Below are 22,778 nucleotides of genomic sequence, written 5' to 3'. Positions count from 1 at the left end.
AGCACTTGTCCTTCTTGTGATGGGCTGATTGCCCATCTCTCTAACCTGCTGAGGTCTCTCATCCACAAACTTGCTTCAGATTCCTTCCAGTCCTGCACCCAAGTCACTGATGAAGATGTTGAAGAGGACTGGGCCAAGGATGGAGCCCTGCAGGACCCCACTAGTGACTGGTCACCAGCCTGATGTGACCCCATTTACTGTCACTCTTTGTGCTTCACGTGTGAGCCAGTTGCTCACCCATCACATAGCACAGTTGTCCAACTGTATGATGGACATTTTTTCCAGGAGGATGCTTCGAGAGACAGTACCAAAAGTCTTCCTGAAGTCCAGAAATATTACACCCTCTGTCTTCCCTTGATCAGCTAGGTGGGTTACCCTGTCATAAAAGTTTTGACCCAGTAGGATCCCCAAGTTGTTCTCTGCAGGGCTGCTCTCAGTCATTCATCTCCCAGTCTTTAGTGACAGTGGGGATTTCCTCCTACCAGGAACAGGACCTCACACTTGGCCTTGTTGAACTTCATGAGGTTTGCACAGACCTACTCCTCAAGCCTGTCCAGGTCCCTCTGGTTGTCATCCCTGCCCTCAAGTGAAACAGCTTTTTTTTTTTTTTTTTTTCAGAGATCAGGGATAAGCATGAGGAAGGGCCTCCGTATGAGTCAGGGTGAACCCCCTTGCTTTCTAAACTCCTTCTCAGAGAACTCCAAGTGCGGTTCATTCAACCCTTATACCAGAGGAATCTCAGAAAAAGGACATCAGGTAAAGAAGTCACTGCTGGATCCTTTATTTATTAAACTTCCCAGAGAACACAGATGTTATTTGAAAAACTTTTCCAAAAAGCTTTGTTTAACACCAGAAAGGAAGATACAGAAAATGGTATGAACAATGAGATTTATTTGTGCACATCATTATGATGTGTAAAACAGAGAAAACACCTCCACCCCCAGCCCCTCCATAAAGCAGGCTGAGTCTGTTATAAGACACATAATTAATGCTATGAGACACATTATCAATTACATGCATGATAAATAGAGCATTTTATTACTTGAGAAAAATTCCTGCTGTGAGTTTCCACACAGCACCCTTGAGCTCTTGGTTCCTCATGCTGTAGATGAGCGGATTCAGTGCTGGAGGAACCACCAAGTACAGAAATGACACCACCAGGTCCAGGCATGGGGAGGAAATGGAGGGAGGCTTCAGGTAGGCAAAGGTGCCAGTGCTGATGAACAGGGAGAGCACGGCCAGGTGAGGGAGGCACGTGGAAAAGGCTTTGTGCCTTCCCTGCTTAGAGGAGATCCTCAGCACAGCCCTGAAGATCTCCACATATGACACCAATATGAAAACAAAACAGCCAAAACCAAAACAGCAACCGATAACCACAACCCAAATTTCCCTGAGGTAGGAGTGTGAGCAGGAGAGCTTGAGGATCTGGGGGATTTCACAGAAGAACTGGTCCAGGGCATTGCCCTGGCAGAGGTGCAGGGAAAATGTATTGGCTGTGTGCAGCAGAGCAGTGAGAAACCCAGTGCCCCAGGCAGCTGCTGCCATGTGGACACAAGCTCTGCTGTCCAGGAGGGTCCCGTAGTGCAGGGGTTTGCAGATGGCCACGTAGCGGTCGTAGGACATGATGGGCAGGAGAGAAAACTCTGCTGAAATGAAAAAAGCAAAGAAGAAGATCTGTGCAGCACATGCCTTGTAGGAGATGTCCATGTTGTCCCCGAGGGAACTGGCCATGGCTTTGGGCAGAGTGGTGGAGATGGATCCCAGGTCGAGGAGGGAGAGGTTGAGGAGGAAGAAGTACATGGGGGTGTGGAGGTGGTGGTCACAGGTGATGGTGGTGATGATGAGGCCGTTGCCCAGGAGGGCAGCCAGGTAGATGCCCAAGAAGAGCCAGAAGTGCAAGAGCTGCAGCTCCCGCCTGTCTGCGAATGCCAGGAGGAGGAACTGCCTTATGGAGCTGTTGTTGGGCATCCGCTGTCTCTGGGCATAGTGCACTGTCAGAGAAAGAAAATGTTAAATAAGTAATGTCAGAATTTTCTTGGCAGATCCATTCAGTTTCTCACAGAAATCCCCAAAGCACCTTTCTCCATAGAGGAAGAATTTTGGCAAGTCCCATTCATGAGCTCTGGTTGGTGCTGGCTGATGATGGTATAGGGAGAAGGGGCTGATCTCTGAGCTCTGCAAGAGTCAGTGCTGCCCTACAGAAACTTGTAAAAAGGAACACAGAGAGAATTCAGATTAAATCCAATCTAAGCATCCATGAACATTTCAGAATTTTTTCCCATAATGTACGAGCCTGCAGAGCACACCTGAAGGAAAAGTTTTCATTTTTTCTCTTTTACTTATCCATAAATATTGATGAGTATTTGTAAGGCAGATATGCCTGAGATATCTACTGTTCTTTAAGGGAAATCTGGAGGTAAAGTGTCTGTTTGGTAAAGCAGTGAGTACATGTGGTCTCTCCATCAATTCTGCTCTCATCTCTTTCCTGCTGGAAGGCAGCCTGCAGCTCAAGAGGAATCTCCAGTATAGAGACACTGTTAGTGGTAAAGTTTGTCACATGAAAGCGGTGCTAAACAAAAGGGGTCACCTGCATCTGCATTTCCAGTACTAAGGAACCAGGGTGGCAGAAGGCAATTTCAAGGAGGTTTGCATTTTTATTTCAGCTCCCCCTCTCTCTCCCAGGAAATGTGTCTGGATGTCTCAAACCCTCAGAATTTCTGCTGCACCTGGGGAGAACAGAGCAGGGCAAGAGGATTGCCTGTCACTGCGTGCAGAGAAGGGGGAGCTGGTCTGATGAAGGGAGGATCAGCTCCTCCCCAGCGTCACAGAGGACATTGCCCAGAGCTCCAGAGAGCAGAGGGAAGATGGACACCTCCTTGCCATGGACACATCTGCTGCCTGGAGCTGCCCCAACCAGGAGCTGGTTCCTTGGCCCCGTCTCTCTTCCTGCCCCTGCTCACAGAACCCAGCCCAGCCCCTGGGTGCCCAGCTCTGCCCTGCAGCCACTCGGGGTGTGCAGGGGCTAAAGAACAGGGCGCACACCCCCTGAGGACAATGGAAAGGGGAGGTTGGGCTTAACTGAGTTACTGGAGGGGTGGTGGGTGGAGGCACTTTCCAAGGTTCCCAGTTCCCCTCCAGGTGATGCTTGAGGAGTCTCAGCTGCTGCTCTCCCCTGCACAGCTGAGTTTCCATCCCACCAAGCTGAGCCAGAGACAAGTGGAAGCAGAACAGCTTCTCTGTCCCCAGCTCTCCTCCCTGACAGTGCTCACAGCTCCCATCCCACCCACTGAGTGCTCAGCTCTGCCCTACAGACCCATCCTGGCAGAAGCAGGACCTGTCCAGGGGCATCTCTGGCTGTGCAGGGGCTCAGGAGCAGCTCAGACAAAGGCTGAGGAGAACTGGGGTCTCTGTGCCTTCTGCAGAGTGCAGAAAGAGCTTTCCATGCCCTGGAGAGACAAGTGGAAGCAGAGCCTGAGGAGAGCCCAGACTGGAGCAGGAAAGCCCTGCCCTGAAGGGACTCCTGAAAAGTCCCCTCAGAAATATTCTGGGCATCAGCTGAAGCTGTGAGCAGCCCTGAGCAATTCATCCCTCTCTCACCAGCACCAGGAGCCTGCCCTGTGCTCCCTGTCTCCTGCCAGCCACAGCTTCTGCCAGCACCACGGAGCTCCCCGGGCAGGCTGAGAGCTGCCCCTGGCAAGCAGGCAGCAGAGTCCCTGCCCCAGCACACAGCCCCTGGGCTGCAGGACCCTGCTCTGAAGGACAGCCCTGGGCACCCCTGCCTGCACACACACCCTCACTCCTCTTCACAATTCCCCTTCCACCTCCAGCCCCTTCCCCCCTTACAGCTCTCAGCAGCTCTGGCTCTGCAGCTTTAGGAGATGCCTCCAGGAACTGCACCAGCTTCACTGCCCTGCACCAGACACTCACCATGGCAGAAGCTGGGAAGGTTCTCCTCCACTCAGCTGGCACTCATGCCCTCCATCTTCACCCCCTTGAAGCTCTCTCTGCTTTGCTCCTCTCCCCCAGATACCCTGGCAGTGCCCTCAGCCCTGCTGCACTCTGCAGAGGAGCTGCTCCTGCCCAGAGCTGTCTCTCTGCAGCACTGCCCACTTGCCACAGCTCACAGCTGTCAGGAGCCCTCTGGGGGGTTGATGCTGAGCCATGCTGAGCCATGCTGAGCCATGACAATTGCTCAAGAGGCAAGGAGAGGAAGCTGCAGAAGCTTCTTTCTCAACAAGAAACTCCAAGGCAGAGTCCAAGTCCAAAGTTTCTTTGAACACAAACCTGCACGTTGTGGGGGGAGCAGGCACCAGGAGGCAGTGATGGCAGGTGGGGAAAAGGAAGGTGCAGGTGGCTCTGGTGCTGAGGAATCCTGGCTGTGTGTCACGACTGCAAAGGGCCCAGCCCTGAGCCCGTTCCCCAAAGGTGCCAGCCCTGAGCCCCAGCCCCTGGCAAGGGAGGGAGATCCTGTCCCTCCCTCAGCCCTCAGGGCTCTCCTGGCAGCACTGGCATGTGCAGACGGGCAATGCCAAGGGCAGGACTATGGCCCGGCACCTCCCAGCCAGCCTCCTGCACATGGACAAGGAGGCCCTGAGCCCCAGTGCTGCTGGAAGCTCCACTTGTCTCCCCATGGCCATCAGGGACAGAGGCAAGAGCCAGCAGCAAAGGCATGGAGAGCTTGGCTCTGCCAAGTGTGCCTCCAGCTTTTCCACACCTTTGCCGTCTCTCATCTCCAGCACAGTCTGTCCTGGGCTGTCCCATCCCCTGTGCCTCTTGCCCTGCAGGCTCTGCTCTTTCACCCGCCTGCCCCACCTTGCTGTCCCCTTCCTCTCCTGAATATAATTAGTATATATATATATCAGTATATCAGTATATATAATATATATAATCAGTATATATATTATATATATAATCGGTATATATATATAAGAATAATCAGTACTCTGAGTGTGCAAACACATAGAATGTTCTCAGGAGCAGCCAACATTGATTTACTAAGGAGAAATCTTGCTTGACTAACCTGATATCCTTCTGCAAAGGGATGACCAAATGACCAGATGAAGGGCAAGTAGTGGATGTCATATACCTTGACTTCAGTAAAGCTTTAGACATTGTTTCCCATTCCATCCTCATAACAAAACTCAAGAAATGTGGGACAGATGATTGGACTGTGAGGTGGATTGGTAACTGGCTCAACAACAGAGCTCAGAGGGTTGTTGTGATGAGTGGCACAGAGTCAAGGTGGAGACCTGTGGCCAGCAGTGTTCCCCGGGGATCAGTATTGGGTCCAGTTTTGGTCAATCTCTTCATCAACAACCTGAATGAGGGATGAAGTGTACCCTCAGCAAGTTCCCTGATGGTCCAAAACTGGGAGAGGTGGCTGAGACACCAGAAGGCTGTGCTGCTCTGCAATGGGATCTGGACAGGCTGGAGAGCTGGGAAAAGGTGAAGTTCATCCAATTCACTAAGGACAAGTGTAGAGTCCTGTATCTGGGTAGGAATAACACCAACCACCAGTGCAGATTAGGGGATGTTCTGCTGGTAAAGAGCTCCATGGAAAAAAATTTGAAGTCCCAGTGGACAGGAAATTCTCCATGGTTCAACAACGAGCCCTTGTGGCCAAGAGGGCCAATGGTGTCCTAGGGTGTATAGGGAAAAGTGTCTCCAACAAATCTAGGGAGGTTTTCCTACCCCTCTACTCTGACCTGGTGAGATCACAGCTGGAATACTGGATTGGGTTGTTAAAGAGAGACAGGAATCTACTGGAGAGAGTCCCAGGGAGAGCTCAGATTTTTAAAGGATTGAACATCTCTCATATTAAGAATAATTGAGAGTTGGAGCTGTTTAGCTTTGAGAAAAGAAGGCTGAGGAGGGTATCTTAGGAATGTCTATAAGTATCAGAGGGGTTGTATTCAAAAGGAAAGGGCCAATCTCTTTTCAGTGGAAAAATGGGTTTAAGCTACAATATAGGAAGTTCCACCTCAACATGAGGAGAAACATCTTGATTGTGAGGTTGTGGGAGCAGTGGAACAGGCTGCCCAGAGAGGTTGTGGAGTCTTCTTTTCTGGAGGCTTTCAACATATCCCTGGGTGTGTTCCTGTGTGGCCTGCCATGGGTGATCCTGCTTTGGCAGAGGGATTGGACTGGATGATCTCTAGAGGTCCCTTCCAACCCCTAATATTCTAGAATTCTATGATTTTATGGCCTCAGTCCCTGGGACAGTGATGGGGTCCATCCTGCTCCAGGCAGGTGAAGGACAAAGAGGGGATTGCTGAAGCAGAGTGGGCAGGGGCCAGAAAGGCATGGGGTGCACCTGGCCTTTAGCAAGCCCTTTGCCATGCTCTGCCATTGTCCTGTTGTAGCCAGACTGGTGATGTCTTGATTGAAGGGATGGGTGATGTGGTGTTCACGAGAAGATGTGAAGAAGTTCACGAGAAGTTCACGAGATGATGAGGGTCACAGTGCCATCAGTGATCCAAAGTCCTCCTGGAAGGATGTGACAGTGCCTCAGTGTCAAAAAAGGATTAAAAAACTGTTTTCTGTCTTAATCTGTGGGCATGATCACTTCCCTACTCCTGCTGGCCATGCTATTCCTGATACAAGCCAGGATGTTGGTGGCCTTCTTGACCACCTGGGCATGCAGCTGGCTGATACTCAGCTGCCTGTCCTCCAGCTCTGACCGAGGCTGATGCTGTGGATGGGATAAAGAAGTGAGTTCCATGGGGACAGGGGCAGGGTTGGTTTCAGCTGAGTGGAATCATGGAATCATGGAATGGGTTCAGTTAGAACTAAATGATCTTTAAGCCTTCCAACCCAAGCCATTACATGATTCCATTGTTCTGTGACACAGTCCCAGCCAGTTCCAGGCCTAGGCATCTCCACAGCCACCACCAGGGCTTTCTGATGCAGGGTCTGGTGCCTGGACACCGTTGTCATGGGGGTCTCTGCAGTGGTGCTGGAGGTGTAAAAGGGGTGTGGAGACCTGGGGTGCCCATATCTGTGAGAGCAACTCCCTCCAGAGTCAGCAGCTGCCCTGGGTGACCATGGAATGTCTGGGTAGAAAATCTTGGTAGAAAATCTTGGTAGAACCTTGGTAGAATCTTGGTAGAAAATGCCCAAGATGACCATGGAGAAAGAGGTGGAAGCCTGCTGCCAGCCCTCCACAAGACACCAAGGTCAATGAATGAAGGAAGGGCCAGAACAGAAGTTCCCCTGCAGGCTGTGGGGAGGGGGCAGCTGTCCCCTGCAGCCCATGGAGGAGCGCGGAGGGGCAGATGTGGATCTGCAGCTGTGGAGCTCCCTGCATCAGGGTAATGTCAGTTATTAAATGAAACACATGAAATTTTAGAAAAAGTCACATTTGAGCAAAGTGAACATGGCTGGGGCAAAGGGCAGAAAGGAGAGATGGCTTTTGTCTCTCTGTGTCTAGATTTCTAGTGAGTTCCATGGGGACAGGGGCAGGGTTGGCTTCAGTTGGGTGGGAGGTGTCCCTAACCATGCATGCAGGGGGTTGGAACAAGATGATCTTGAACCCTTGCAAACCAACCCATTCCATGATTCTGTGACATGGTCCCAGACAGTTCCAGACCTGAGCTCTTGACAGCCCCACTAGGGCTTTGTGATGGGGTAGGTGCATCCCTACCCAAAGGTGTTTCCTTTACAGCTGAGACCCAGGCCCGATGAGGAGTCATGACAGCATCTTCATATTCTTGTGCTATTTTAATCCCATCACCCACAGTTGGTTCCATTTCTCCAGGAACCCCCTAACATTACTGATAGTGTATGGTTAAAGGGGATGGTGCAGCATGCACAAACCTTTGCCTCACAGGCTTAGAGCATGGCGTGTGATCTACAGTCTCATCATTGGTATAGATCACATCTCGTACAGATAATTCTTTCTTACACAAGTGTGGGTGCTTTGACCTGTGGGCAGTCTATTTCCGGTTTATAGGGATATTTCCTGTGTATATGAAATGTGTATCCTCTGTGTATCCCCTAGGTGTGTGAAAAAACACTGTACCATGTACCACACTGTTGAAGGCCATATCACAACTACAGTTTGTAAGCAGCTCTTACAAAGATTGAACCACAGAGCAAAACTAATCCCAGATAAAAAGCTACAGATACCCTGGATACCCACACATCTGGGTATCCTCCTAATGAAGTCAAAATTCAAACTATTAATGTAATGAGTTGAAATTTCAGCTGGGCTCGAGCTAATTAGCTTGAGCCCCACATTGGGCACCAATAAATCTGTCAGAGTTTAACACTGGCCCGGCAATTAAACCGAAAAACAAATAATCTATATTTACCTCCCTCCCCTCCCAGATAAAGAAAGGAGACAGAATAAGGGAGAGAGACTTACGGGTGGAAAATAAACTACACAGCTTTATTGAACAGTAATGATAAAAAGGAAAAAATACTAAATATAAGAAAAAACATAGAAAATTGGTACCGTGTTCCTCCCCCAATATCTCTCACGTCAAAAGTAAGGCTTCAGGGCAGCCCTGGGAAAGTCCAGGCTGGACTCCTGGGGTCAGCAGGCCTGGTTTAATCCCAGAGCAGTTTTAGTGGTGATAGTGGGGTGATCATTGCCATCTTGGGTCGTTCCCTCCTTGTCCTTCAGTTTAAAGCAGTTTAAAGAAGGAGCTGCAGGCATGGACAGTGTAGGGCAGCCTGCAGGAGAGGTGGCCAAGGGCTCTGAAAGGCTGAAAGGCCCAACAGAACCAAGGGCTTTGTCACCTCAGACGTGGCAGCTGCCTCCACCACCATGGTCTACCAGGAGTCATTTTGTCCTGAGGCTCTGGACTTCCTTTCCCCTTCTTGGGGAAGTCAAGACATGTCAGAAATTGTATTACTCATTTTCATACTGTCCTGACCAAAAAGTGAAGGATGGGCTCTGCCTTCCGATTAGATGAGGTTCAGAGTTTGTCCTCAATGCTGCATTAATAAATAAATAATGAAAAATCCTTGCTTTCAGAGCCACCTATACAGAATCTTTGCCTCCCTGCAATCATGGCCTCCAGTGATCTGCCCTAACAAGGCCATGGGGAGGCTCTGGCAGCAATGGTCCTCAGTGGGGCCAATCAGTGCTTCAAGGTACTTTCAGGTTCCATTCTGACTTCTGGAGCAGTTTGTTCATTCATCTCTCAGCACCTGAGGATCATGGACTCAGCACCAAACACACCCTGGATGGCTCTTTGAAATACAGAGAGCACTAAAGGGCCATGGCTCTCCATGGGATATTCTTCACATCTTCAAGACTCGTACAGCTAATTGGAGAGGTTTTCCCACTGCAGTTAAGGAGGAACATTTCATACTGTGATTAATGAAAACTGATTCTGGGGTTTTTTTTGTTTCTTGTCGTGTTCTCATTTACTATTTTAACAGATTCTCTCACAATTTTTGGTTTAGAGAAAAGGTGATAGAAGTTCCCTGAGGGCTGACACTGTGTGGACAACTTTACTTCTCACCTCCCATCCCCACCATTCCTACTCAATGCAGCAGTCCAGGTGATAGGCATCTGAATGAACAAATAGTAGGAGAAGGGTACAATTGGAGAGGAATGGGAATGGCCTTTGTCTGGACAGTCTGTGTCTGGAAAGGTGACTTTAGAAATGGTCACTGTATCACCACCACCTGGCAGAAGTTTATAATGAGGCTCTGCACTTGGTTTGCTCCTTGCCCCTTCTTGGGGTAAGTGGGATGTGTTGTGCATTTTTCCTACAGTTTTTATTCATCTTCACACGTCACTTCCCCCAGAACTGTGAGCCTTTGCTCGCACACCCTTCTCCTCCAGTTACTGGTATGTCACATTCAGGCTCCTCTCCAGTGACTCCACTCTCATCCCTGGCCCCCTACATACCTAGTTGAAAGCTCTGCTAATTAACCCTGCTATCTGCTGTCCTAACCCCCTTTTATCTCTGTGGGATAAGCTCTTCCCATCCCTTGTTAAGAAGCCTGGTCTCCTGTAAATCGAGTCATAGTTAAAAAACTGATCCCTGAAGAAGTAAGGAGGAGGGTCAGCAGAACTGTCACCTTGGAGGTTTGGCAGGCAAATTTTGGCTTCTTTCAGAGTCTGGTTGAGAAAATTCCTTGGGAGGCAGTCCTGAAGTGCAATGGATTTCAGGAAGTCTGGACAGTGCTCAAGAAGGAACTTTTAAAGGTGAAGGATCAGATGGCCCCATGTGGTGTATGATGAACTGGTGGGGAATGATGCCCAGCCTGGCTGAATAGAAAGATCTGGTAAAAACTCACCTAGAAAAGGAGAGTTTGTGGCCTTTGGATAAAGGAGCAAGACAGGGAGACTTAAAAGATGTCAGGAGGCTATAGAGGGAAAAAATTACTATGGCCAAACACAGTGTGAAATTGATGAGGCTGCTGCCACTGAAGACAATAATCAATGTTTTTTGTGAACACATTAGCAACAAAAGGAGGGTGAATCATAGAATCATAGAATTGGCTGGGTTGGAAGGGACCTCAGAGATCATCAAGTCCAACCCTTGATCTACTACCTCTGCAATAACTAGACTATGACACTGAGTGCCACATCCAGTCTCTTTTTAAATATCTCCAGGGATGGAGAATCTACTACTTCCTGGGGCAGCCCATTCCAATGCTTGATGACCCTCTCGGTAAAGAAATTCTTTCTAATATCCAACCTAACCCTCCCCCGGCACAACTTAAGACTATGCCCTCTTGTCTTGCTGAGAGTTGCCTGGGAAAAGAGCCCACCCACCCCCGGCTACAACCTCCTTTCAGGGAGTTGTAGAGAGTGATGAGGTCTCCTCTGAGCCTCCTCTTCTCCAGGCTGAACAGCCCCAGCTCCCTCAGCCTCTCCTCATAGGATCTGTGCTCCAGTCCCTTCACCAGCCCAGTTGCCTCCTTTGGACCTGCTCCAGGACCTCGATATCCTTCCTAAACTGAGGGGCCCAGAACTGGACACAGAACTCAAGCTGTGGCCTCACCAGTGCTGAGTACAGGGGCAGAATCACTTCCTTGGACCTGCTGGCCACGTTGTTCCTGATACAGGCCAGGATCATGGCACACTGCTGGCTCATGTTCAGCTTCCTGCCAATCCAAACTCCAAGGTCCCTCTCTGGCTGCTCTCCAACCACTCTGTGCCCATCCTGGAGCTCCCCATGGGGTTGTTGTGGCCAAAGTGCAGGACCTGGTACTTGGCCTTCTTGAACCTCATCCCGTTGGAATCAGCCCAACTCTCCAGTCTGTCCAGGTCCCTCTGCAGAGCCGTCCTGCCTTCCAGCTGATCCACACTTCTCCCCAGCTTAGTGTCATCTGCAAATTTGCTGGTGATGGACTCAATCCCCTCATCTAAATCATCAATAAAGATATTAAATAGAACTGGGCTGAGAGACTGATCCCTGGGGTACACCACTGGTGACCGGCCGCCAACTGGATGCAGCCCCATTCACCATCACTCTCTGGGCCCGGCCCTCCAGCCAGTTCCTAACCCAGCACAGATGCCCCTGTCCAAGCTGTGGGCTGACAGCTTTGTCAGGAGAATGCTGTGGGAGATGGTGTCAAAGGCCTTGCTGACGTCCAAGTAGACCACATCCACTGCCTTCCCCTCATCCACCAGGCGGGTCACCTGATCATAAAAGGAGATCAGGTTGGTCAGATAGGACATGACACCTAAAAATGTCTGCACCTGAAGGAAAGTGATAGAAAACCGGAAAATATCCCTTATGAGTGAAGGATGAGAGAGTTGGGGCTCTTCAGCTTGGAGAAGGGGAGAATGAAAAGGGAGACCTCATTCATGTTTACAAATACACAAAGGGAGAGAGTCAGGAGGATGGTGCCAAGCTCTTCTGGAAATAGAAGCTTGAGCATAGGAGGTTTCATAGAGACACAAGGAGAATTTTTTTTTGCTGTGAGGATGACAGACCACTGGCACAGGCTGCTCAGGGAGGTCGTGGATCCTCCTTCTCTGGGGACATTCAAAACCCACCTGGAATTTTTCCTAGGTGACCTCCTGTAGGTGACTTCTCTGGCAGAGGGGGTGGATTCAATGATCTTTTGAGGTCCCTTCCAACCCCGACTTTATGTGTCTGTGATTTTCTACCCAGTGCTCAAGGCTGTGACCAAGATAAGTTGTGGGGAGCTGTGAGGAGTGCTTCTTCCCATCATTCCCATCTCTCTTGCTGGTATCTTGCAGAACCGTCTCAAGGCCAGACAGTTGCCCACTTGGAATATTTTTTCCCCCAAATTGCAACCATTGTTTTCTCTAATTCTTACTGTTTCACTGCTACGTGAGCCCTCTTTTTATTCTGCGTCTCTACCTTATTCTCTTTTATGTGATTTTTCACCAAATGTGATTTTTTGCATAACTTCTACTTCTTTCAGTTAATAAATGACATCAGGACTGTATGATCTGTTCTCTCCTATCCACTTATTCCTTCTTTCCTTTCACCAGCATGGGGAGTTTTTTCTTCCACCACCTTTTAATTCCAGATCAAATTCAAATTCAGTCTCAGAAGCCTCAGATTCACTCCAAATATTTTCTCCATGTTCCTTGGGATTCCCAAATCCAGGTTCTTCACACTTTCTTCAAAAACCAATCCCCACCCATAGCAGAGATACTTGTTTATTAAGTTCTTCACAGAAAAGGTGCCAGGAAACACTTGCCCAGAGCCTGAGGCCTTTGGAGAAGACTTTAGGGTTTGCTGTGCAGACCAAAGACACAGAAGAACCTCCAGGGTAGTAAAGGCTGCCTTGGTCCTTGTCCTCCTGATTTACACCTGAAAGCACTGATTCAACAGCTTCTTATCTCCAGGCTCCTGAGGTCTTTGTTTTGTGATCAGGTCAGGAAGTGTGTCCTCCCATTCCCTCCTCTCCACCCCCTTTACACCAGCCCTTCAGGTTTTTAAGCCTGGAATAACCTTTGTGGCTGTTAACCCTTTCCATTCAACAACAAATCCCCCCTTTGAGACTCATGGGGGTATTTTACACAACCCGGAAAATTTACTTTTGTGCTTGTAGAACCACGAATGGCAGAATGGTTTGGGTTTGAGGGGACCTTAAAATCATCAAGCTCCAACCCTCTGCATGGGCAGGGACATGTCCCGGTTGACCAGGATGCCCTGACCAGGATCCAACCTGGCCTTGAACACTTCCTGGAATGATTCTGTGATAAAATCTGTAACCCTCAGTAACGATGAAGGGGGTGTCAGGTGATCATTCCCAAAGCTCACATACCTTTTGACAAGCCTTGCAGTTTAGGAAAGTTTTTAATCACTGGAAAACACCTTGGAGGGGAAAGGGGAGAATGAATGAATCCCCAAGGCTTGCAATGAAAAGTGTCTTAATAGCATAATAATAATGATCTAATATTAACAATGATAGTGATGGCTCCTCTGGGAAGGTGATGGTCATGGTAAGTAGAGGAGGTGGTCCCAAGTGTGGGAACATTGCGTGGTAGGATGGGACACACTGGGAAAGAGAGCCAGGAAGAAGCCAAGCCATGCCCCCAAACTTTGACCATAGAATGATTTGGGTTGGAAGGGACCTTGAAAGTCATTTAGTCCATAGAGGGAGACTCTTGGTGATCATACTGTGGAACACTGGGATTGGCAGGGTCAAAGCATCTTCCCTGGACCCATCGTCACATGTATCCCTCATTCCGGAGCAGGAGAGAGCCCAACACAACGTTTCTGATCTCCCTTGTTCTTGTTTAGTTGGAGTCTGCAGCCTCCAGAAACTCGAGGTGCTCTGAACAGAAAAAATATATTATAGAGTAAATTCTGCCCAGGATCAGAAACAAGTGGAGCCTGCAGTGGAAGTGAAGGATAAGAAAGAACCTGTAGGGCATTACCCACTGCTCATTGTCCCCCTGAGTTTACACCTGAAAGCAGTGAATTAACAGCCTCTTATCTCCAGGGCCCATGGGCTTTGTGTTGAGGTTGGGTCAGCACCACCCAGCTCTGATGTGTCCCCTCCCCCAGCCCATGCCACAAGCCTGATGTCCCCAACCCCCAGGACACAACCCTGGTGTGTCCCCCCTGCCAACTTCCAACCTCGTCACCCCCAGGTCAGGTCCCTTCCCCCTGAGGCCCCTCCCCACCTTTTCTTCCTCCCCCCCGCTGCTTCCCGCGATCACGCTGCAGCTCCCAGGAGGATGTGCTCCTCCCCCCCGGAGCTGCACCCACACCCCCCGCCCTGCAGCTGAGACCCCCCAGCTGATGACAACCAAAGCATCTCCTCACCCTCCCCACCGGCCTGGTTGTGCCCCCCCTGCAGGTACTGGGAGGTGATGGGAGGTGATTGGAGTGGGCTTGGTTATCCCAGTACTGCCCAAACTGGTGGCGAGCAGCACAGGCTGGAGAGGGGGCGGAGCATGGGTGGTAGGGGGGAACTAAACTTATCCCTGGGGTGAGGGTGCTGGAATTGGCAGCCCTCCAACTCATCTGGAGGGTGGAAAAACTGTGATTTTAGCTCCCTCAAAATAATATGTGGGGAGCCCAATAAATACTGGTGGGCAGGACTGTGATAGGGGACCCCAAAGTCATCCCAAGGGTTTGGGATCTGCAACTAGGGACCCTCAAAACACCCTCGAGCCAGGGATAAAGATGGCAAGTCCAGAATCCTTCCAGGGGACTTGATAACCCCAGGGCTTAGAAGCCGCAATTGGGGACTCCTTTAGGAGACCCCAACTCATCCCAGTGGATGGCAGCTCATCCTGCATGTGGGTGCAGTAGGGGGATCCTATAGGCCATGGTCAGATTTGTTATCATGACAGGGGACCCAAACTCCTACCGAAGTGGTTGGGTGAGAAATAAGATTTCAAAATCAACCCAGAGATTTAAGACAGCAATGGGGAGTCCTAAATTATCTGTTGCAGTGTCAGCATAATTCGGTCAAGCCAGAAGTGACTCAAAACTCCAGAACTCCCTGCACCACACAATGTCCCCTTTGGGTTTTGTTTGACAGTGTAGCCCCTAAAGATGAAGTAAAGGATGATCAGTGGGTGTCCAACTCTATGGGTAACCTCCCTATTCCACCTCACAGTTCATTTTCACCTACAGTATGTTTGATGTAGGTTTTGGCTGCCACCAAGACAAAAAAAACCCCAAACCCTATTTTGTCACCATACTATGGCTTCTTTCTCAAATACAGGATGACTCCATCGGGGTGTCCTAAAGATAGGAAATATTTTGGTGTAAGTGTAATTTTGAAAATCATTGAAAGCCATGCAGGAGAAAAGTTTGACATCAGCGAGGAAGATTTAGGATCTCCTTGGTCCATCTCCACCATCAGAAAATCCATCATGTTGAGAGTACCCCAGAAATGTCCTGATTGCAGGAAATGGTTTAGCGACAGCTCAGATCTGGTCCAATGGTGACATCATCACACAGGCCTACACCTGCCTTGACTGCGGGAAAGGTTTTAGCAGGAGATGGCATTTTATCTGGCATCAATGGATCCATATGGGTGAAAAACCTTTTAAATGTTCTGAGTGTGGAAAGGAGTTTTCCCAGAGTTCCAATTTATCACAGCATCGCCACATCCACACAGGAGAAAGACCATATAAGTGTCTGGAGTGTGGGAAGGAGTTTACCCATAGTTCCTCATTATCACGCCATCACCGCTTCCATACAGGAGAGAATTTTTATCCTCGCACTCACTGCGGGAAAGCCTTCAACAGCAGCACCTCTTAGAGTAATCACCAACATGTGCACACTGAGGAAAAACACTTCATGTGTCCCCAGAGTGGGAAGGGCTTCACAAGAATCTCAGGTCTTACTGAACACCTACGGATCCATAGTGGTCAACGTCCCTACAGCATGTGTCCCGACTGTGGGAAGAGCTTTGCCAGGGACTCTGTGCTCATCAGGCATCGTGTCATCCACACAGGGGAGAAACCCTACTCCTGTCCCCACTGCTCCAAGAGCTTCAGGCAAAGCTCCCACTTGCTGAGACATCGGTGACTCCATAAGGGTGAACAAGCCTAAAGCTGCTCCCAGTGTGAGAAGAGTTTTAGCAGAGCTATGATCTCATCTCTCATCACCACACCCACTTCAGCTATCACCAGAAATTAAGGGGCCTAGTCAAGGTCAATCAATAAAATTTTACAAATGTGCAATGGAGCAATCCCTTGTGGCTGGTGGGGTACAAAGGGTTGCAGAATGCTTTGGGTGCTTTGTGGTTGGGACCCCCTCCCGAAAACCCCCTATCTTTTTCCCACCCTGAGGTGGGCATAAAACATTTTATAGCACAATGACAGAAGAGGTAGGAGATAGAGCTGACGGAGAAGCTTCAGTTTTCAGCTGACCATTCTCTTATCAGTAACTATAAACATTGAGTGTTATCAGTCCTAGAAGCAGACACTGTCTGAGAAATTTGCTCTTCATTTCAGCAAGTACAGATTTTTGCAAGAGACTGAACTGAAAGCAAAATTTCAAGACAGAAAATTAGCTTTATCTTGGCCCAAACAAGGACATTCCACCCATTATTCCATACCTTTTTTCATGCTCCAGTCATTACCATCACTTATCCCTAAATACACCTCTACACAAATTATTACTCTCTCTTTATACTGAAGCCTACTACGTTAATTTACTTTATGATTGTAGATGTTCATCTACTGTAGCAGACTCTTAAAATGAAGAAATGATTGCAGCAGTTCAAGTTCATGGTCCACAAACTGCAGGTTGCAGATGTTAACTTCGAGGAAGTTACTGGATGCCACTCAGTGAACCCTGTTTTGGTTTCATCACCACAACATTATCCTGAAAAAACACTCACAGAACACTGTTAATTTATGCAGCAATTCACATAGCAATTACTGCGGGGCATGAATTCACACTCTCCAAATTTCCATGCTCTACTGATTAAGCTAGCCATGCAAAAAATTATGTATTCTCACCTAGTGTTAGATTCCCTTGTGGTACACATTGTACTTCTCCATCTTCCATCATCACCCACCAAGTGTGTCCAGGCCCTTGAGTGAAAGGAACCCCACGAATGGTTTTGCCTTTGCCCAAGGCAGGAAAAACCAAAACTGTTTTCCCCAGCTGGCTCTTTTCATGCACCACAGACACTTTGTCCTCTTCTACTGTGTGTAGAAGGTCTGACTGAGCAGGACCAGCTCAATTGATGATGGAACCCCTGGTGTTAACTAACCAGGTGGCTTGTGCCAAGTGCTTGTCCCAGTTTTTAAAGGTTTCACCACCCATTGCCTTTAAGGTACTTTTTAACAGTACATTGTAGCTTTCAATTTTATCTGAGGTGAATGCATGATAGGGGATATGATATCCCCACTCAATACCACGTTCTTTGGCCCAGATACTTATAAGACTAATTTTTAAATGATTTCCATTATCTGACTCAATTCTTTCTGGTGTACCATGTCACCACAAGGCCCAGGATGGTGTTCTGGGCTGTGCCATGAGGAACAGGATATGTTTCCAGCCGTCCTGTACTTGCTTCCACTGTTGTTAGCACACAGAGCTTACCCTGGCAGATCTGAGGAAGTGTGACACAGTCGATGTGCCAGGCCTCCCCGTACCTGTATTCTGACTATCTCCCTTCAGACCACAGAAGTTTCAACCTTTTAGCTTGTTTAATTGCAGCACATATGTCACAATGGTGGATAACTGCACAGTAGTGCCCAAAGTTCAATCCATCCCTTGCTTACGGGCCCACCGGTGTATTCCATCCCTGCCTTGATGACCGGAAGTGTCATGGGCCCATCTAGCTAAAAACCAGTTCACCATTATGGTCCCAGTCCAGATCTCTTTGTAACACTTGAGCAGCCTCATCTGCTCTTTGGTTGTTTCAATGTTTGTCAATATTTTGATCTGAAGGTACGTGACACGCTTTTACATAAAGTTTCTCTAACCTAGCAGCAGAGCAGTGTCTTTCCACAGTTGCCAGTTGTTTTGCTTCCACAGCTTTAACCAGCCCCATAAGGTATTTGCTACCATCCTTGAGTTAGTATAAAGTCTCGGTCACTTTTCTTTTTCAGCAATGTCCAAAGCCAATTGGACGACATTCACCTTTCCAAACTGACTTGATTCACCATTTCTTTAATCTCTTTTTGCAACTAGTCATGTAGGATTCCTTAAAGCAGCTGTCCACCTTCAATGGCCTCCTACCAGATGACAGGATACATCATGAAAAGAGGATATTTTTTCATTCTCTAGTATTTGGTCATATTGTGGGGGTTCTTCAGCCTGTTTTACTTTTTCTGGTGGCATTCCAAAGTGTGTGCCTTCTGGCCAGTGAGTTATTTTTTCTACAGTTCCTGGATGATCGTCTTCCTATCCTAGCTCTCTGTGACAGTAAAGCAATCCATTTACTCCAGGTAGCATCGGCAGCATGATGGGAATGTGATGTACTCCACCTGTGTACATAAAACCCAGTAGAGGTAATCGTGGCACCAGGAGGAGCTGTGCCTCAGTACCAGTCACTTCTGAAGCAGCTCTAACTCCTTCTTATGCAGCCAGTGTCTCTTTTTCAGTGGCTGTGTAGTTGGCCTCAGAGCCTTTTTAGTTTTGAACCCAAAATACCAGAGCTCAACCTCGAGTCTCTCCTGGAGCTTTCTGCCAGAGGTTCCATGTAGGGCCATCCCCTCCATCTGCGGTGTAGAGAACATTTTTAGTGTCTGGCCCTGTAGGGCCATTGCCTGCACAATCTCCTGTTTAATACTCTCAAAAGCGGCTTGTTGTTCTTAGCCCCATTTAAAGTCGTCCTTCTTCCAGGTAACTTTGTAGAGAGGTTTCACAGTCTAAGTCTAACCAGGAATATGCATACCACCTGGCTGCCTTTGATTCCATCTCATACTGAAGTTCTAGTATGTCCGGCACAGCAGCGCTTAGTGGTGGAGTAACCTCATTCAGGGCACGATAGTCCACTGTCAGCCTCCACTCTCCATTAGGCTTTCGCACTGGCCATACAGGACTGTTGAAGGGTGAGTGAGTCTTGCTGATCACTCCTTGGCTCTCTAGTTGCCGGATCAGCTTGTGAATGGGGATCACAGCATCTCACGATATTGTCTTCAATGAAGTGGCAGTTGGCACCCGGTGGTTTATAGTTCTCAGCAAACCCACTACAAAGGATTTGTCTGAAAGGCCAAACAAAGCATGCAGCCATTCTCCATCCTCAGTCTTAATAGCTGCAGTACCAAAGGACCACCGGTACCCTTTCGGGTCCTCGAAATCACCTCCCTTGAGGTAGTCTATGCCAAGGATGCACGGAGCATCTTGACCAGTCACTATCGGGTGCTTATGCTATTTTATTCCAGTGAGGCTCACATCAGCCTTCACAATAGTCAGTTCTTTAGATCCCCCTGTCACTCCAGAAATAGTGACAGAGTCTGTCCCCTTCTGATTCGATGGCATTAGTGTGCACTGTGCACCAGTGTCCACCAAGGCTTTATACTTTTGTGGCTCTAATGTGCCAGGCCATCGAATCCACACAATCCAATAAATTCGGTTGTCCCTTTCCTCCACCTGGCTGGAGGCAGGGCACCTCTAAGCTTGAGCACATACAGCATTGTCAGTATGTGCATTACTGGAGTTTGCATCCCCAGTACTCACTCCTGATGTACAGGGATCTTGAGTCACCAGCATATTTGAATTGGGTAACTCCACATTGGAGACTTGGGCAGCCATCTTTTTAGAAGGACCTCCTTTCGCCTTCGTCTTATTCAGCAACCTATGTACTTGCTCCTCTAGGACAGTAGTAGGCTTCTGATCAAGCTTTTTCATGTCCTCTCCATACTCCCTCAGGAGTGCCCATAGGATTCCTCTTGCTGAAGTCTGTTTCTCTTGATTCCATCTCATAGGAGGGTGTCTCTTCTTAATGGCTTCAGTGTGGGGTTCTCCTTCTGTCTGAGGAAAAAGGGATGAATACAGTTTCTCAGATTGTCCCTTTATAGCTGAGACCCAGGCCCGACAAGGGGCTGTGACAGCATCTTCACGTTCTCGTACTGTTTTAATCACATCACCCACAGTTACAGCCACATCTGCAGGAACCCATAGCATTACTGATAGTGTATGGTTAAAAGGTGTTGGTGCAGCGTGCACAAACCTTTGCATCATGGGTTTAGGGCACGATACGTGATAAGGATCTTCAATGTCATCAGCATTATAGATCACGTCCCGTACAGCCAATTCTTCCAGATACCTGATGGCTTTTTCAAGTTTGTGTGCTTTGACCTGTGGGCAGTCTATTTCCTCTTTGTAGGGATATCTCTCCCTTACAGCTGCCAAGAGTTGTTTCCATAGGCTGGTGGTTCCAACCTTTTCCCCAAATGCCCGATCAATACCTGCATCTTTGGCCAGGGATCCCAACTGTCTGGCTTCCTTCTGAGTTAATGTTATGGTAGCAGCCCCTTCATTCCAGCATTGGAGTAACCAAGAGAGAGGTGGTTCACCTGAAAAACGGCTGTAGTCTTTTCTCAGAGTACGCAAGTCTCTCATGGAATAGGACTGAGCAGATTCTGAGTCTGAGTCCTCCTCAGATGACTCTGCTTTAGAGTCTCTTCTAGCTGCTCTGTGAGGAGAGGCAGTATCCTCTATCTCGTCTATCACTTGGTCGTCTCCTTCAGACTTGGAGGGGTGAAGGCTCGTTTCTGATTTCCATTGTTTTCCTTTTCTCTTAGTTACAGGGTCAACAAGTAGCTGTGTGGGCTGAGGGGGAGAGGCTGTGGTATCTGCAGCAGTAGCAGCAGCAGGGCTCGCTTTCTGAGCAGCAGCAGTGTCTGTGGGGGTAGAGACAGCAGCTGCAGCTGTAGCAGAAACACTGGCAATGCTCACCAGCCGTATCTGAGTTGTGCCCTTGTGTGAGGGGGGGGGCGAGAAGCGGCTGCGGAGGCGGGAGTGGGGGTGCTCTCTGTACGAGGAGCAGCTCTCACTCTCCAAACAGCAACTCTCGGCCTCCGAAAAGGCATGCTCAGTCTCATTATTGTGGTTTTTGTGTTTCTCCTCACCACTATATGAGAAAAATTAACAACACCCACCAGAAGATTGAGAAATGAAATGCTATTGTTACTAAAATCTGGGGGAGTCAGCCCAAAATACGATGGAATGGTATAATTTCCCAAATTAAAACTGGGAGTGTTATTACCAACCAAATTTTGTATCTCTGTATGAAACACTACTACACCATGCACCATGATATATATCAGTATTGAGGACCATATTGCAACAATGGTTCTTAAGCAGCTCTTCCGAAAAACAAACCACAAAGTAACAGCAATTCCAGCTGCAAAAAGACAGTTTGCATACGCTAAATACCAGAGGTACAGAATGATTGGTTTAATCTCCAACCCTGTGAAATTTCCAAAGAACAAGATCTGATTCCAGCTCATCAATGCCATTCTTTCTGCTGGAGTTGGAATTCAAACTATTCAGGCAAATTAGTCAAAATTTAAATTGGACTTGAGCCAATTAGCTCGTGCCCCACGCAGCGCGCCAATAAATCTGTCACGGTTTAACACTGGCCCGGCGATTAAACCGAGTGACACATGCTCTCTATTAATCTCTCTCTCCTCCTTGATAAGAAAGAAGAGAGAATAAGGGAGAGAGACTTATGGGTTGGAGGCTAAACCAATCTACTTTAATGAAACAATAATGGTAAATAGGAAAAAAAAAAAGAAAAATGCTATATATATATATATATATACACAAATATACAGGAGAATGAATATCAGAGTCCTTCCCCCTTTCCCCCAACAATTCTCACGCAAACCAAGGCTGCAGGGCAGCCCTGGGGAAGTCCAGGCTGGACACACAGGAGGCAGGAGCACAGGCAGGCAAACGGACTGGAGGTGTAGGCTGGCACGGATCAAGACCACAGGCAGATGAATGGATGGGATCCTTCCAAGATGCTGCGTGAAGGCAGGCAGGCAGGCAGGCAAACAACCGGGCAGGGCAGCGGGCAGGGCAGCGGGCAGGGCAGCAGGCAGGCAGCCAGCCAGGCAGCCAGCCAGCCAGGGAGGCAGCCAGGCAGGCCAGGAGCTTCTGCTGGTCTTTTATAGTGCTACAGGTGAGACCAATTAGCTGTTAAAGGGGGGTGGTACCCAGCACTTCTGCTGGTGATCTCAGGTGAGGCCGATCAGCTGGTAAGGGTGTGGCTCGGTCCTCGAGATCCCCCAACTCCATACCGAGGATGACGCACATGGGATGGAAAACTCCATTTGAGAAACTTGCTGTCAACCCCAGCAAGTTCAACCATCCACAAGAAACTCAGAAAAATCACCTTTATCCTGGCCCAAACCAGGACACTATTCTAAATCTTTGAACAGAGAGACAGCTGGATGCTGCAGGTATCTTTTGCTGCTGTTTTGATGGAGTGCTCTGAAGTACTATGTTTCTGTCTCTCTCTAAATGGGATATTTCCCTAGGGGTTTGGTAGCATCTCCTTTGGGCAGCTATCCCAGTTGTGTAACACACAAAAAATTCCTGGTCAAATTATCCCTGTGTTTGAGATAGAAAATGTAATGGTATCAGTTAAGAATTGTACAAGTTACATGAATGCAGAAAGGGAGTGAAATACTTGCCTATAGAAGTATTTAAATAGGATATGTATAAACATGTGGACACCTCATGAGCAGATGGTGAATTTATTTTTTTACTTTCGGGCATCATTTTTTACTTTCAGCTTTGCTGTCTAAGCAGGATGCAGGGCCGCTACTGTTGCAGTGTGTGTTTAGGTGTCTCTTGTGATCCAAGTAGAGGCAGCCATACAGGGTTCTCTACCCCAGCAGTGGAATAAGGAAGGATGGAAGCTTTTTCTGCCCCCAGCAAGAGCGTTGC

At 48.5% G+C, this 22,778-nt stretch overlaps 1 protein-coding gene across 1 annotated transcript; it reads right to left on the bottom strand.

Moving 5' to 3' along the window:
- Positions 1-1,038: 1,038 nt before the first annotated feature.
- On the bottom strand, positions 1,039-2,136 carry LOC139790966 (olfactory receptor 14A16-like). The gene has a single exon (XM_071732736.1). The coding sequence runs from the start codon at positions 1,966-1,968 to the stop codon at positions 1,039-1,041; it is 930 nt and encodes a 309-aa protein (XP_071588837.1). The 5' UTR covers positions 1,969-2,136.
- Positions 2,137-22,778: the final 20,642 nt, after the last annotated feature.

This window comes from Heliangelus exortis, unplaced genomic scaffold (assembly GCF_036169615.1).
Source record: "Heliangelus exortis unplaced genomic scaffold, bHelExo1.hap1 Scaffold_73, whole genome shotgun sequence".
NCBI classification, from domain to species: Eukaryota; Metazoa; Chordata; class Aves; order Apodiformes; family Trochilidae; genus Heliangelus; species Heliangelus exortis.
Note: the sequence above shows the minus strand (reverse complement) of the source record. Positions and strands in the feature narration are given on the sequence as shown.